Source organism: Scomber japonicus, chromosome 15 (assembly GCF_027409825.1).
Source record: "Scomber japonicus isolate fScoJap1 chromosome 15, fScoJap1.pri, whole genome shotgun sequence".
Taxonomy (NCBI): Eukaryota; Metazoa; Chordata; class Actinopteri; order Scombriformes; family Scombridae; genus Scomber; species Scomber japonicus.
This window is the reverse complement of record NC_070592.1, coordinates 11,175,765-11,192,307: the sequence shown is the minus strand read 5'-3', so window position 1 is coordinate 11,192,307 and position 16,543 is coordinate 11,175,765. Positions and strand designations below refer to the sequence as shown.

Sequence of the window (16,543 nt, the reverse complement as noted above, 5' to 3'; positions counted from 1 at the left end):
TAAACTTTCACAAAAAAAGTGCAAAAATGACAATTTGCTTTTTTACAGTAGGTTATAGGTAAAAATAGTCCAACAAAACCCAACAAATTGTCATTTTTGAACTTCGTTTTTTTCCATATTGGTTTTGTACAGATTGCACAAACAAGATTTAACGTGTTAATTAGTGAACTTTAAACGTGCTGGTAGACAGTTGTTACCTAGCTGTTTGCAGTCTTTTTGCTAAGCTAATATAACCATCTCCTGGCTCTAGCTTCATATTTAACAGACACATATGAGATAGGTATCACTCATCAAAATCTCATCAAGAAAGCAAATAAACATATTTCCCAAAATGCTGAACTGTCCCTTTAACTCCAGTCGCAGCTGTCATTGGCACACAATGAATCATTCGAGACAAACTGAACGTAGCACTGATGCTGGTTTTTATCCCCACCTCAACTGATTTCAGACCTCTCGGGCAAAGAGCGTCTCCAACGTTTACAAAGTGCAAAATTCAAAGCTGCGTCTTGCTCGTGAGTTGGATGCTGCAGCTTTTAAGCCGTTTATGGAAAAAAAGGAATGATCGTGATAATCTGTACTAGATGACTGAGAGGTGAAGCTGATATTTAATACTGACAAAAAAGGTGTTTTTGCTGATGAACACTGTTGGGTTGTCGCTCCCTAAAAACGCCCCTCGTTACTTAACTTTTGTTCTCACATGGCGCTTTAAAATGCATTCTGATTGCTAAAGGATCACAAGCTCGTCAGATCATCATTACAGGTTGCTGTTTTTTTTCTTTTTAAAAAAACCTTTCCTCCACAAGTGCAACAGAAAGCCTTCAAGAGTCAGTGGCCACAAAGGCATCTGGATGTCCCAGAGAAGGCCGTTGGCACAAAGAAGTGATGTAACTCTGGAAACACCCCGAACATGGCTTTCAGTCCAGAAGCTGACGATGGCGCCATCTCCGCCTGGTGCGACTCTGTGACATGGAGACAGCCGGCCCACATTGAGTTCCCTTTGAATTGCAGAGAAGGGGCTCCTGTGAATGTGGCAGTAACAGAACAGAGACATCGGGGGGCTCTGTCTCCCTCTCTCTGCGCTGCATCCAGCCCCAAAGGTCCAGAGCATTTCTGCTTCCTCCTCTGCCTCCACAAACGCGGCCACGACAAGCGCTTTTTAAGTCTCTGATTGGCTCGATTCGTCGGCTCCTCTCGTGGCGGCGTCTGTCCTTCAACTCGTCGAGGGGGTCGCTTCACAGAGTGGCCATGACGCGTGAGAAAGATATGATGACAGAGAGGGTAGTCTGGCCCACGCCGAACACCAGCGCCTCCAGCGGTGCCATGTCCTTACCCGCCACGCGGTACACCCCCGCCACCGCCGCGCCTGGAGGAGGAAAAACACACATCAACATGCATTAATACACACAAGTAAACAGACTGGCAGCCACACAAACAGCTGTCTGTCACGGCCTGTCACCATTACCGCAGATTGTCCGTTGACAACGAGGGGCACAAAGGACAAATACATCCTTCCTCATCTTTTCTATCCTTGAATGCAGCTTCCCACTGGGAGTCAAGTATTCTGCACAAAAGCCGGAGATGTTTTTGTGTGTGAATATTAAAACGTGGGGAACATTCATGTGTGGAGCTCTGTACAGCTTATGGGGACCTTATTCAGTGCCCAACCACATACTGTGTTGCTTTGCTGCTCTTCCCACAACAGTTTGTCACGCTTATCCTCACAATATGCTGTTTGAGCCATCGTCATGGAGACAGACAGTGACGGACCATCATAGGGGAACTTTTTTATGAATTTTTAATCCAAAACAGACAGGCCTGATTTTAATTAAAAAGACATAAAACTGGACTTAAACATGACCTTTCCTTTTACTCGCTCTTTGACTTTAATGCAGGTTACCACACACATGGAGGGTGAGAGGGCGGCGCGCACACAGTCAATCGTCTGCTCTCCCTGATTGCTACACATTAATAATAAAGTGCCTTTCTATTTTGGGGGCCAGCTTGCATCTGTGATGGAGAATGATTCATTTGGTGAGCCCTGAAGAGCTCCCGTCCTATGATCTGATAGATGTGGGGTCTATTTACACACCCTGGGATCGCACACTGATATAATAAGTCAAAAGTAATCAAACACAATATAATGTTTAAATAATATCTGATAACAGTCACTAAAACTGTGGCTGTTATTATCAGAGAAAACACCAAAGAGATGACCCGAAAGTGCAGATGGAAAGCAGGCAGTCAGCTGTACATTTATTGATATCAGACTTTAAAACTGTGAGGCGGTCTGTATCGAGATTATAGGTTCTTATGTTATTTTTTTCTATCATTTAAATTGGTTGCTTATTTCATTATTTTTTAAAGTCCTGAATATCAATATCAGCCTCCTTTGTCGGGATATAAATTCAATACTCCATTTATGGTCTAACAGCGGAATAAATTATCAAATGTAATAAATACAAACTAAATGAGTTATTGAAGGTTTTTGTTTTACACATTTGTTTTTTTAATATCTTGTGTAACAGTTAATTAAATAAGACATTAATGTTCATAGCATAGGACAAAAGCTGATTTATTTTGATGTTGTTAATTTGCATATCATTTCCAATAAAGTGATATATGGTAAGATCATGATAGTGATTAAAACCAGACTGATGAGATGAGACATTACCTGGGATTTGATTTGACAATGCTTTGTGAAAAAAAATGTTTATATGTGAAAGTGAAGAATTTTCTGTCCAAAAACTATCCAGAGCCTGATTAACTCAATAGGTGGCCCAAGGCTAAAATGAGCTGTGGGCATCTCCTGACCTGCAAGTGCTGCCTAAGGGCCATTGTAACTTCCTATAATGCTGTGATTAAGTGGTGCAAACAGTATTATCACACAAATATAAAAACATATTTAATTACCACAAACTGGATTTTTTTGAGGACTCTGCGAATCTTTGCTTTAATGAATCTAACCTAGACGAGGAAACGCTACTTCTTCATCTTGTCATGTTGGACTGATGGCAAACTGGATGCTACAATGACTCACTGTCACCTCTTGAGGTACAAAGTGGTATTAAATAACAGGACGGGCTGAAGCTAGCTGGTTAGCATGCTAACCTCTGTATAAATCTGCAAAACAATGAGTAGATGACATAACATCAAAACTGTTCATTCTGTTAATAATTTTAGTTTTTTTTTAATGTTTTACACTGAAATTTATAAGTAATTCTTACATGCTGCACCTTTAAATTGAGCACAAAATAATCTTGTCAGTACTACCTGGATGTAGTTGAAGCTTTTAGTGCAGTATAAACAAAAGGGGAACACGAACAAGGTGAAAACAAGAGTGAAATCCTTCTCTCCCTCCATCTCTGTCTCTCTGTCAGCTCCTGTCTTCCTCTGGTTGACAGGAGTTAACATACACAGTCCCTTCATCCCGCTCTCTTTCCCTCCCTGTCACCTCCCGTCTTCTTCTGGCTGAGTGGATGCTGAACGCAACTGAAGTGAGTTTTAGAAAAGGATTAACAAAAAAAACAAGACAGTGAAGTAACTGGACTTACTAGTGATGACGCCTCCGGAGAGGGAGGCCAGGAAACCCACGCTGACCAGCACCAGGGTGATGAGGCGGCCCCTCTTGTGGCGCTGCAGCATGACTAACATGAGCAGCCCCACCGCCCCGTGGACAAAGAGCGAGGAGAAGAGACACCACAGGAACACCCAGTACCACATCTCTGAAAAACACAGAACCACACACAGCACAGACAAAAAGGTTGATCAGATACACACCGCAAAAAGAAAGAACAATTAATCTTTTACTAAACAGATGAGAATTTTAGTGCTGAAAAGAGTCAAATAATTGTGTAAAAGGCTCCCAGATTGTCTCGTATGAACACACGCTGTCCTCTCTACCCTATTCGTCCTTATCATTTCATATCAGTGACAGCCAATTAGGTCTGAGCCTTTCAGTTTACTGAGCCAGCTCTGTGAGGTGTTAACGAGCAGGTGTTCAACGAGCTGAGAAGTGGGCCTGTTAGTTGCTGGGTGTAAGTGCCAAACTTTTCTATTAGCAATTGAGTCTCTCATTTCCTGATTTTTGAGCTAAAATGTCTTGTGCATGTTCCTCACAGTTTAGTGTTGTAGTCTTAAGAGCCTGTATGTGTTCCTTTTTAATATTTTGTATTGTTTTTATTGCTGCTTATAAAAGATAATAAGTATAAATGATAGAAGCAGCCTCATTTTTTAAGGTGAGAAGTTTGAGATGTTAAGTTTATTTATGTAATGTTGGATTTTTGTTTTTAATATGTCTGATTGAATAATGGATATTCACAAGTGATGTATGCATGAATATAATTGCTGTGGGATCCCGTCATGACATCAGCAGATTCTAATAAACTAATTAAGTTGTTATTGATAATGTTAATCTAGCCATTGTGTAGGTGTGGAGATTTGCTTCTCATTAGGGGTTGTTTGCTTAAAGGATAGGTTCAAAATATTTCCTAAAACAATAGTCAGGTGCCCAAATAAACATTGGCACATTATTATTACATGCTCTAATATTCATTTGGGCTCCTGACTACAGTTTTAAGACTCATATGCAACACATAAATATGCTGAGTTTATAGCCTGAGATGAAACCTTGAAACTTGGATTTTGACCAATAGGTGGCATCACAGTGGCTATGTCCATTATTTTTTAAAGTCTATGGTGTTCATGCATGTTTATGGATTTTCATTGCAACTGAATGTAAGAATAGATGTTCTTCACTGGACACGTAAAACTTGCAAATTCAGAGATTATATTGCTCAGAAATAAAGCTATGCTGCTATGTGGGCACTCTCAGATTCCCTGATACAGTTTACAGATTTACAAATAAAAAATTTTGAGAATATGTAGCAGGAACACATCAGGACGCAGGGATACAATCGGAGCTGCACACATCCATGAGACAAGAGAGGATTTCAATCTACACACACCACAGTCTACGTCAAGGCTCATCAAAGAGCCAAGCGACCATGGCGACGGGCCTGAGATGGGATGTATAAAACCACTCAGAGCGAGATTTCAGACGAGCTGCTGCGTGTTAGACATTAAGCTGTAAATGGGAAATCTCCTCTGAAACAATAGCTTACAGGAGGCTTTTGTGAGCGTCCTCAGCTGGACTGAAGGTAAACAATTACTAAGTCAATAATCGCAGTTTTGCCTCTTTCAGCCGCAAGACTAAAAAAACGCTGAATTTGTTCAATTCCCAAACTGCAAACGATCATCTAATTATGCACCGAGCTCTACCAAACACAATGGTTACATCTGAGTAAACATGCATCTCTACAGGACCCATACTAAGCAACCTTAATAACTGATTTCATGAGACAAAGAAAAAAACCAGATAGGATCTAATCTAAAGTCACTCCGATTCAAAAATCTCTCTCATCCTCTTCTTCCTCATTTCTCTCTCTCTTCTCTTTTTGTCTCACAGGCCAGCTTTGAATAAAAAGCTCTGGCCTCGTCGTACTTCACCAGCGAGGGGGCCTTGCTTGGAACCACTGGCACCGTGGGAGCAAGGAGAAGCCAGCTGGCCTTGAGATTATTTGAGAAGAAAAGAGATGGACTGAGGAATTGTTGGGGGTGGGGGTGGGGGGTGTCTGCGGATAAGAACGACCAATTCCAAAGTGAAGGAATGTTGTATAAATGGGCCGAGTCTGTTTTGTTTGGACCATGGGATATAAACAGGAAACGTGACATTGTTGTACGGCGTAAACGTTTAAAAAATCTCGAGTATTTTTCAAGGCTCTAGCCCGGAGGGAGCTCTTTAGCATATCCATTTAACCTAGTTGTTCCACAGTCGACTGAGCGCCTACATCTATTTATTGATCCGGCAGTCAGAGGGAGATGTGACAGCTCTGTAGCACAGAATAGCTCTTTGTCCTGCATGAGTGGACACAGTGCTCAGTTGGATCACAAGGCCTCCTTTACCGTCTTTCTACAACTATGGCCATCCATCCATCCTGGCTGGGGAGGAGGGAGGGAGATGTCCGAGATGGGAGCGATGTATACAGGAAGTGTAGGAAAGCACAGAGACATCCCAGCCCGCTCCATAAGGATCTCTCATCTGGATCCAGTTGCACGGGCTGGGCATCTGTCATTCGCTTTTAAGCCTGGGTGGATTTACACCGTGCTTCACATTGGAGCATGTGGGGCCACAGGAGGACGTGTCCCACAAACTCCACCTCTGTCATGTCCCCGTGACTGCCGCTGACTGACTGCACCGTGAGAAGGAGTGACGATGGGCGGGGTTTGGCACTAACACCCGCCGAGAGCCAAATGTCAGTAAAATCTGTCCTCGGTGTATAAATCTGTAACAGTGACCCGCCGTGCTGGCCGGGAACATTTAAAAGCTTTGGTTAAAAGGGATTTCTGTTGCACTTCTTGATGAATTACAAGCTTAATGTAACGTGATCAAGATTTAAATGAGCATCTAGAGAGAAAATACTCGGCTTGTTATTTACTCTGGCTGATAGAAATCCTTTTTGGCACCCCCTAACCCCCCTCCAGTTTAGCAGATGTTGGAAGGTGAGGCGAACATTTAATTTTAGGGGGATGGCAGCACAGGTAGTCACGGCTCAGAGAGCGCACCGATGGGCCGAGAGATGCAACGTAGAACAAGTGCTGTGTCATGTTCAGAGATACGAGTGAACGCGGGGCCGGACACAGTCAAAGCACAGCATTAACTTCTGCTAATCCGCAACTACAGAGCGAGGTCTTTGTCAGCACGGCAGCTTTAGAGCTCGACTGTCAACAGTAAAAAAAAAAAAAAAAAGGAGGGGGATCACGTTTTTGGTCCCTCGATAAGAGTCAGAGTTTTCACAGGAGCACACAGGCCTCTGCAGAACATGAGCAGGTCAAAGTGGTTAGACTGCTGGATCCCAAAGTAGGAGCTCTGCAGGGGTGCTGAGTTCATCTATCAGGAGGAAGAATGATGGATTTGTCCCAGCATGGAGAGAGACAGAGAGAGAGAGAGACAGAGGGAGTGAGACAGAGAGAGGGAGAGGGAGATATGGCCGACTAGTAGAAAAACAGCTGTTCCTGTCTTGATTTTTGTCCCATGATGAAATGAACACTGCAATCCTGGAGAAGCTGTTTCCAGTCAGGGCTGATATGATATACTGAGAGATTATATACATTTTCATCAACAGAGATATTTCACTAGAGCTGCTGCTAACAGCTATTTTAATCTGTGAATTACTTTCTGAATTAATCCATTAATCATTTAGTCGATGAAATGTCCAAACAGTCCAAAAACCTTCAGATATCCAATTTACTGTCAAATATGACAAAGAAAAAAACTGCAAATTATCACATCTGAGAAGCTGGAATCAAAGAACATTTGGCATTTTTACTTAAAAAATGACAAAAAAGAAATCAAACATTTTACGATTAATTTCCTTTAGATTGAGTAATTGTTGCAACTCCACATTTTACCACACTGTTTATATTGTTTTTATTCTCTCTCTCCAACATCTCTGGATGTATGAGGCCGTTGTGGTTAATGTTGCTGCTTCATGGATTTTAATATGATTTAATATTAAGAAGTAGTTTTATATGTCAGGTATTTAATTTGCTAGATTAGCCAAAAACAGATATACTAGTTATTTCATCCATTAATATCATGGTATTAAAGACATATATTATTTGCCATTATAAAGGGTTTTATGCATATGTCACACCTTTATGTGACAATAAACCAAACTTATCAACTTTCACCCTCTTAAATTTACTATAAATACATTTAAAATCCAGAATACTTAACTTTTCAAACTAGAGTTACTCCAGATGTAAGGAGATGAAAGGAGAGTGGAAATGTCATGTTTGTGATGTAAATGTACCTGTGACAGTTAACATGATACAGATCTCATTCTTATCTTACAGATCTTAATGCTGCATCCTGTTTGTGACATGTGTTGTTAATTAAAGACTGGGCCAGTCTCGGTCAAATCAGGTCATGAGTCCAGGTATGTGTGTTTTAACCCTAATATTTGCAAACCATAAACAACACATGTTCCTTTCATCTCTTACAGAAGTGAAACTGCTGCGAGCACACAAATCATAAACAGGAAATCCATTTGTTTGAGCAACTCCACCGAGCCTCAAAGAAAGGTCAAAGAGGTTGACATATCTTAAAAACATACAATCTGCCTCTGGAGTATACTGCTCTTGTTGTTTAGGGCTCATATACCCTCTCCCTCCCCACCCTGACCTTATCTCATGTCTCAAGAGGTCGTTTTTCACCTATGTGGTTGAGGGGGATCAGGTGGCAATTTCGTGCACCCAGCTCACCAAAGTCTGGGCGTCAGCTTCACACAGCTCTCTACTCGCTGCTGCACCTCTGCTTCCGCAAACTTTTACATGCGCTGCAGCTTCCTGCTGACTCAGCATCATTAACTACCGCTTTCTTCGTTCTGGCTTGATGTGTTTCTCAACACAGGATGTCAGCTACATTTCATAATGTGGCTCTGTGCCAAGTCAGCTATGACTACATGTCCGCCTTTGCTTCACTCTCTCACTGCAGGGAGGAACTGAAGAATTTCTATAATCTTGTGTTTATCCAACAGAAGAATCCTGTTATTCTTCTACATGTCACCATTTTTTCTTTACTTTATAGAGTTTTTTTTGTCATTTTAACAGTGAGAAATGAATGGCAGTGTTTTCAACAGATGGTACTTCTTGCTGAGGAAGTGCCGCCTGCCTGTAGAGGAAAAGATAAAATGCCCACATGCTGTTTTTCTTCTTCTTCAGTTCCTCTTTTTATTTCATATTTAGACCCCAGACCATTTTTTCCAGTAAAGCTGAGACAACTCAACACAGATCCTCAAGAAAAGGAGCAAATCCTCAGCTTTATCTGAGAGGCCATTTGTGGTTACAACTTTAGCAGTCAGATATATGTAAAATGAAGGTTTTGGCAACATGAGGATCAGTTTGAGGCCTTTTTTCCTATCTTAAAAGGTACATAATTAGTGACCAGCATCTACATCTGTTGTAAGAACTGGCCGTTATCAGCCAATCAAGATGCTCAAATCTCATATTTAAACCTTATAAATACCCATAACACAATAGGTGGCATTGACTGGCCTTACCATTCAAAAAAACCTTGAGAAAAGCATACATTTAACTAATTCTCCCTCCTCACCATCCCAGACAGAGTTTAGGATGCTCCCTCTAATTGCCCCTCTATTACTGGACTGCAAGACAAAGAGAGGAGGAGGGTGGGTGGGTGTGTGTGTGTGGGGGGGGCAACACTTCATTTACTACACATACGAGACGCATTCACGCAGCAGAAAGATTAATTAGCAGCATGTAGTGATATTTTTCATTTCATCCACTGACTCCTCACGCGTGGATAGAGGTGTGGCTTTTTTTTGTTGTAGCCCATCATATTCTCCTCTAATTATTCACAAACTGAGGAGGGGGGGCTGAGGTGGTACCATAGTGGTACCAATGCCCCCTTTTCATAGGGACAGCTCTGCCCCTTTTTTTGGCTCAGTAAGCATGTTGAGCAGAAATATCGTGCCGGTTTATCCTGCTTTAAAAAATGGACACCGCTATGCATAAACTCTATGGTAGCTGATGGAGCAGCTGAACACATAAACACAGCAGCAATAACAGCACCTTTCATTCCGCATACCTGTGAAGTGCTGCAGCGTCGTCCCTTGCACCCAAAGGCTCAGCACTTGCTGCACTGACAGATTAACTGAATAATCCCTGTTGGTTGTCATGTTTCTGCCGCCGCTGCTGCCCGGGTTTGCACCCCTCTTTATCGAATAGCTGTACTTGGCTTTAGACGAAGGCATGGAGGAGACCGGGGTGGCATGGGATTGTGAGGCGGCTCTCCCCGGCGCGGCTCGCCTCTACCGGTGCCTCTGCTTCGGCTTGACGTCCGTCTCCGCTCCGGGAAGTGAAGGGCCGCTGGCTGGTCGGTTCATCCTCGGTGGTGTCGGTGTCGGTGGCGGCTGTGTGGAGGCCATGATGGGGATGGCAGCGGGGAGAAGCAGGCAGGCAGGCAGACGCACGGTCGGCTCGTCCTACATCGGCTAGCCCTGCTACATAACCCTTAAAGGGACAGCCTCCTCTTTTTGTGAAAGGGAGGGAGGGGGGGGGGGGGGGGGGGGGCGCTTACAGTTTACACTTGACACATCTTCAGGATACTGAAGACGCTTTATGAATGGAGAATATAAAGCAGTGGCGATTTTACACCCTTTTTACCCCTAAATTTAATCTAAGCACACCTCAAAATAAGTAAATTATTATTGTATTTTTCCCCCTAAACATTATTTTATAAAAATGTAATTATTTTGACAGCCTGTCTGTTAGCTATAGGGCAAACAATTATGCCTGCAGGTTCAAATGGTTTTATTTTAACAGGTTTAATGTCTACTGTGCATTAATTCCCTCAGAGTTCATTAACTATCTTAGGGTCCTCTCTGTAGAAATCTGATTTATTCTGAACCATTAGACCACTCTACTATGTATTTCTTGTTGTAATCTACGTTATCCACTTTGAGTAATTTAGCAGGGGGTTTCAACACTTGCAGGGCATTGTATGTCATACTCTCATTAGGAGCTGAGCCCTCTTAAAGGTCTGATCCTAGAATCGCCCTGATATAAAAAAAGACAAAGAGTTGAGAAAGAGAATTTATTATTTAGCAATGCAATCTGATATTGGGCTAATTATTTTATTGAGCTACAATAACGCAACACAGCAGCTGTCTTTATACACTATGTTGTGATTAACTAAAAATAAGTATACAAAATAGTTGAATTTACTTTGCTTATTTAACATAATGATAGTAATTTTGTTGTTTTACCGCCAACTGTTATCTGTTGACTGGCAGCCAAACAACGTGGTTGCCATGCGACGCAAGAACCGTTCTGTAGGTTACCAGCACAGGTGGTGTTGAACAGCATCGAACGGCATCGAACGTGACTCATCCAATCAGAGCTGAGGACCAGAACTATGAACGTTCTAAGGCGCGCACCTCTTATATACATTTGTTGCCTATATTTGTTTAAGTTTGTTTCTTTATTTGTTTGTTTTTAAAAAATCTTCACCTGAAAGCCGTGACGTGGAAGTTCCAGGCTACTATCGGGGCGTTGCCCGTGACGACGGATGGATGCAGGAGCTCTCCGTGGTGCTGATTCGCTCCTGGCATGTCACCCCAAAACGCCTGACAGTAATAAATAATGTGGTGGGATGGTTGTGAGCAAATATGAAATTAATAGTAATTGTGTTGGTGGCCGTTTTTTAAGGTAAAAATCAAAACAAAGACTTACAAAAAGCTCAAATTGAAGTATAATAAGCTTCAGTGTAGAAATAAGTCAGAATATATGAGGTAAGGTGGACTAGAAAACGCAATAGACCCCATTTTTTTCATAAAGCATCTGTCAGACAAACAGTGAGAATTGAATTGCTTTGTCACCCCCAGTGGACGGCACCTGAGAACAGATGAAAGCTATTTTAAATAGTGTGAAGCTTTACACTTCTCTGACATCTTTTTCTCACATGATTGAGCGTCACAAGGAGAGGGAAAAAAAAGAAGTTGGAGGGAGAAAGGGAGGGGACCTGAGTGTTATGTCGACACTGAATTTTCTGGAACATTTCTCTGAGGAGTGCAGTATTTTAAGAAGCGTCCCAGTTCAGAGGTATGAGGGCGAGGAAATGTCTGACACTTGACTTCTTTTGAGTCTAAATGTAAAGGTTAACAGAGTGAGATTTAATAGATTGCTGGATCACAAGGGACTCCAGGAGAACTTATAAGTTTGGCAAATGTTGTCAGGAGAAACAGTAAGCTAGAGAAAGAGTAACACAATGTAGTGAGCTGCAAAATAGAGAACACATCAATCCTCAAGATCATTTTAATTTTAGTTATATGTCACAGTAGTAGCTTACTTTCACTTACTATTACTGGATACTTCCATAGTTACAATAACTAAGCTTATACTCAGGGATTAAGATCAGAGCATCAGGAAGTGTTGCAAAAACTGGTGAAATACTTCCCACCTCACCTGTATCCATCTGGATTCATCACAACTTTTCCTTTATATCCTCTTGCATCTCCCTTTGCCCTCAGGGCTTGAAAGAGGCTGACAAGTCTGACTGACTGACAAGAAAAAGTTCGGGCAGGCAGGAAAAACATAGTGCAGTTTTTTTCCACTGCATTTTAACTTCAAACTTTAAGGCACTGATAGTATTTTACACCATTTTGTTTTCAAGCATCTATCTGTGTGGCCATTTGTGAAACTTGCTGATCCCATACTCTGATACTGTTAAATCTTTACTCGTTACCAAACATTTCCTCATAGATGTAAAGAGATACTACACAGCATAAAGAAGCCACAGATAATGAAGCAGCCTCCTGTAGTTTTTGCTTTGTATTTGAAGGTCGGGCTTGGATGTAGATGCATTACTCACTGGCTGGTGATCTTCGGGGGGAACAGGCAGACGAGACGGCAAAGAGTCAATGAAGGCAATGTTTGTTTTGCAAAGCAAATGTCAAACTTTGTTTCCTGTAGAAGCTTGACTTTTCAAACAACACCAGAGCACAATTGTTCATTCTTTAGTTCCCTTTAGGCTACTTTACAGCAAAACTGCCTCATTTCACCAAGAGAATGTAAGACTCACCACAATGGTGCTTTCCACACTCTTCACAGTTGAGATTATTCGGTTTTAGATTAATTAATGCAAAAATAACCAATTAACTCTCAGACCAGAGCAATTTAACTTTCATGAATTGAATAATTAACATAATTTCAGTATTGAAAACCTGATGTACGGCATAGACTTATTAGAGATCTAATTAAAAAGCAGCTTTGTTGAAGTTAAAATTGTTATGTGTGATGGTAAAGATGCCAGCACATAAAATCAATGCATAAAAGACTAAAATAACATCCATTCAGAAAAGTTAAAGGAATGCTCTGTCAGTGTGGTTACAGCATGAAATCATTTTGAGACAGTCATTTAGATTGTAGAGTAAAGATTAACATAAAAAGACAGGCTTTAATCTGTATCGACATGTACCATCTATTTCAAGTCTTTGTCAAGTATTCAAACATTAGAATTAACACAAAATTCTCCACTGGAGGTGATTTGTTTTGATTTGCATGAAATTCTTGATATCTGATGAAAAATACAGATTTAGATCCACAATCATTTTTGTATTAATGCAAACAGTAATTTCAGATTTCTTTTAAGAAAAAGAAGAAGAAAAACAGCACTATTTTTTATTGGTCTTTATCTGTAAATCTGAGAGTAGGTTTGTTACTTGTTTTACTGTCTGCTTATTATAATGATGGTTTGTGTCACAGTCTTTGCATTATAGTATTTATATAAATATCCGTATTATAGTCTAAAACTTTAACCCCTACAGCCTCTTTGATGTGTTACTGTTGTATTATCCTGAAGCTATGTTAAGATAATGTTCAATATGTTTTATTGGGCAAGTTTGTGTTTGTTTGTTCATCCAACGTGGAGGGTCGGTGGGGTAAGATGAACCCTGGTGAGAGAGGTGGAGCTACGTGGGTGGGGGAGATGAAGGAGCAGACACATCAATGGTCATGGCAGTGGGATGAAAGAGTCCTTTGACTCTCCCACAGCTCGCTGCATCTTTGAATTGATCTGAACTGTCTCAGTGGATCTGAGAACAAAAGATGTATTTACTCTGCACTCTTGCCTTTGAGTTGTCAGCTAATAACCACAATGCAAGCTGTGAAAGATAATTCTGCTTTTCCTTTATCCCCGAGAGAATCCAGCTTTGTTTATTGAAGGGGGAAGTTTTCAACACATGGAAAACAAACAAGTTATTAACATATCAAATACAGACTGCAGACTGTGCTGTGTAGATTTAATGATCCGTTGCCTGAATGTTAAAATAAAGGTCAAACAAGAATTGGGTCAGAAACATAATTAAAGATCGTTTCTGAATAGGGCAGCAGACAGATTAAAATGTCATGTAAAATGTCTCCCTTCTTTGAAATATTATCCCTGTTGGAAACTGCTTTCTTTGATCAGTTTGATAATTCCTTGAGTTGGCCAGTAGGTGGATTCCTTCTCCCACTTTTCTAATGTCTCCCTGCCTGTAGTTTTCCATAACAGAGCCAGCTGGTCTTCTCCAGCAGTCATGTCTATGTTTAGATACCCACACAACAGAACAACAAAAGGTTAGAGGGTCATTACAATTACAGATGGACTTTTTTTCAGCTTGCTGTTATAACAAAAGTGTGGTGTGTGACTCTTGACTCAACACATCATTATCTCCATGTACGCGTCACTGAGCACAGGCTTTGCCACATCTGTCATTGCATACTTTTGAACTGTCAGCCTCTTCCTTTGAAAAGTGAGGAGTAATCTGCAAAGGCCATGTGAATCCCCTTTTCTATGTAGGGCCTTGACAAATGTTTTTGTCTCAAATGGGGATTTTTTGGGGCAACATGAGATGTCACAGTATCCTGGGCACATTGATGCTGGCATTGTACTCGCCCACAGAGCCAGCCCGAGGTTGTGTATGGACCTGCAGCATTTTGGACCTTTTATCCAAAGGGTTTTTTTGATCCCACGCATATTAAGCCTATTGTATTCATTTTTCCCTCAGTGTAACTGAATCTTAAAGGTGAGATATCTCTCCCTTGAACCTATTCATCTACGGGTGCTGTGGTCTCTGTCATTCTTTCTTTCACCGCATTTTTCTTCTTTCTTCGGCCCCCTCGGGCAGATGGCCTTGACTTGAGTCATCAGCAAAGCCCCCTCATCTGGATAACATCCCTGTCACAGTGAGGACTTTAACTGGAACTAACTGGCTCTGTGATGACGTACGATACTGCTGCTTTAGACAAAGACAAAGACATATAATTGTCTTCCAGCTGTTTAAATTTTTACCTTACGTCTATCTTCGGGTAAAAATCTTTTTGGAGGTGGAAATTCATAGAAATAAAGTAAAGAACTGTATTTAAGAGTAAAAGAACAAGAGGAAGAGAGCTTACAGTCATGCAGCAGCTTTTGTGAGGCTAAAAAATGTTAATGTCAACATATTAAAATGGTCTCAATGATGAAGTTAACATGCTGACGTTTAGCAAGCATGCTTACCATCTTAGTTAAGTGTGTTAGCATGCTAATATTTGCTAATTAGCGCTAAACATAGTATCGTTTTGCAAGTAATTATTCTTTTATACTTTTACTGGTATTCTTTCTTTACAGGAGAATTTTACTGCCACCATGGAAAAAATGTTTGCCATTCCTTGACATAACAAGACAACTAAAGTTATGCAGCACATTGCTGCTCTTTATGTGCTGTTTTTTTTCTCTGGTGTTTGAAAAAAGTATTGTACTGTATAACAAGAACATTTTCTTATTTCTCTATCAAAAACAAGAACAACACAGTGGCAGCAATAAACTGTACACTAAAGTAATAGACAAACTGAAATCATGATGTTGCCTGCTGCTGCTATTATTATTATCCATATTTCCATTGTCATTATTTTTGTTGTTTTTGTTATTATTATTGTTGTTGCTGTGCTTCTTTATATCTCTTTCTCTTCTCTCCCCCTTCTTCTTTCCCTCTCAACCCAACCAGTTGAGGCAGATGGCCACCCACCTAGAGCCCGGTTCTACTCGAGGTTTCTGCCCGTTAAAGGGGAGTTTTTCCTCGCTGCTGTCACCAAGTATTTGCTCATGGAGGAATGTTGGGTCTCCATAAATTAAAGAGTACGGACTAGACCGCCTCTACGTGACTAGCGCTGTTGTGATTTTCCACTATAGAAATAAAATTGGCTTGACTTTAATTGACGATATGGAAAGTCATGGGATTATCAAAGATGTTATTTTACATCCTCAGGGAGATTTAAAATGTGTGCATCAAATTACATGGCAATATCCATCCAATAGCTGCTGAGATATTTCAAATATGAAATATGACCCTGAAAAAGACCCTCAAGCTGAAACACGTTGGTCTTACAGTAAAGTTGTTTATATACTACAAGTGTTGCTGGAGTTTCGCCCTCTTTAGAGATATGTCAACTTTCTGGTGGCATAACAGGAAAAAGTCAGGGCATTGTCATAACCATTCATCCACACATTTCATGACAATCCATCCAGTAACTGTTAAGATATTTTAGTCCAGACCAAACTGGTGGACCAACCAACCAAACAATATTACTATTAATAGAAACACTAACAGGGCTGAAGACACTAAACTGCTATTGTTTTGTTGAATCCTGGCACATAAATCCACAGTCAAACAAAGTTCACCAGGACAAGTGCTCTGATTCCCTTTGTGGTGAGCGGTGGGAGTTCCCAAAGGATCACAAGCAGCGTTATAGTAGCTCACCTTTGATGACTCTCTAAAGGCAGGTGTTCACAATCACGGTTTGAACAACAACTCCGTTTGAAGTGGCACGAGTTATACCAAGGGAACGAAAGAGGTTTTGATCCCTCTTTGGCTCTACATGAAAAATCGCTGCACCTGAGACGACGGAGCGCTTGACCACAACCAACGGCTACACCTGCATTTGA

The 16,543-nt window shown here is 41.0% G+C and overlaps 1 protein-coding gene across 1 annotated transcript; it reads right to left on the bottom strand.

The window, feature by feature from the left end:
- Positions 1–369: 369 nt before the first annotated feature.
- Positions 370–10,006, bottom strand: tmem170b (transmembrane protein 170B). The gene is made up of 3 exons (XM_053334548.1): positions 9,668–10,006; positions 3,552–3,722; positions 370–1,363 (listed from the first exon to the last, which is right to left on the bottom strand). Exons 1-3 carry the CDS (start codon positions 9,831–9,833, stop codon positions 1,233–1,235), a joined length of 468 nt encoding a protein of 155 aa, XP_053190523.1. The 5' UTR covers positions 9,834–10,006; the 3' UTR covers positions 370–1,232.
- Between the last annotated feature and the right edge of the window lie 6,537 nt (positions 10,007–16,543).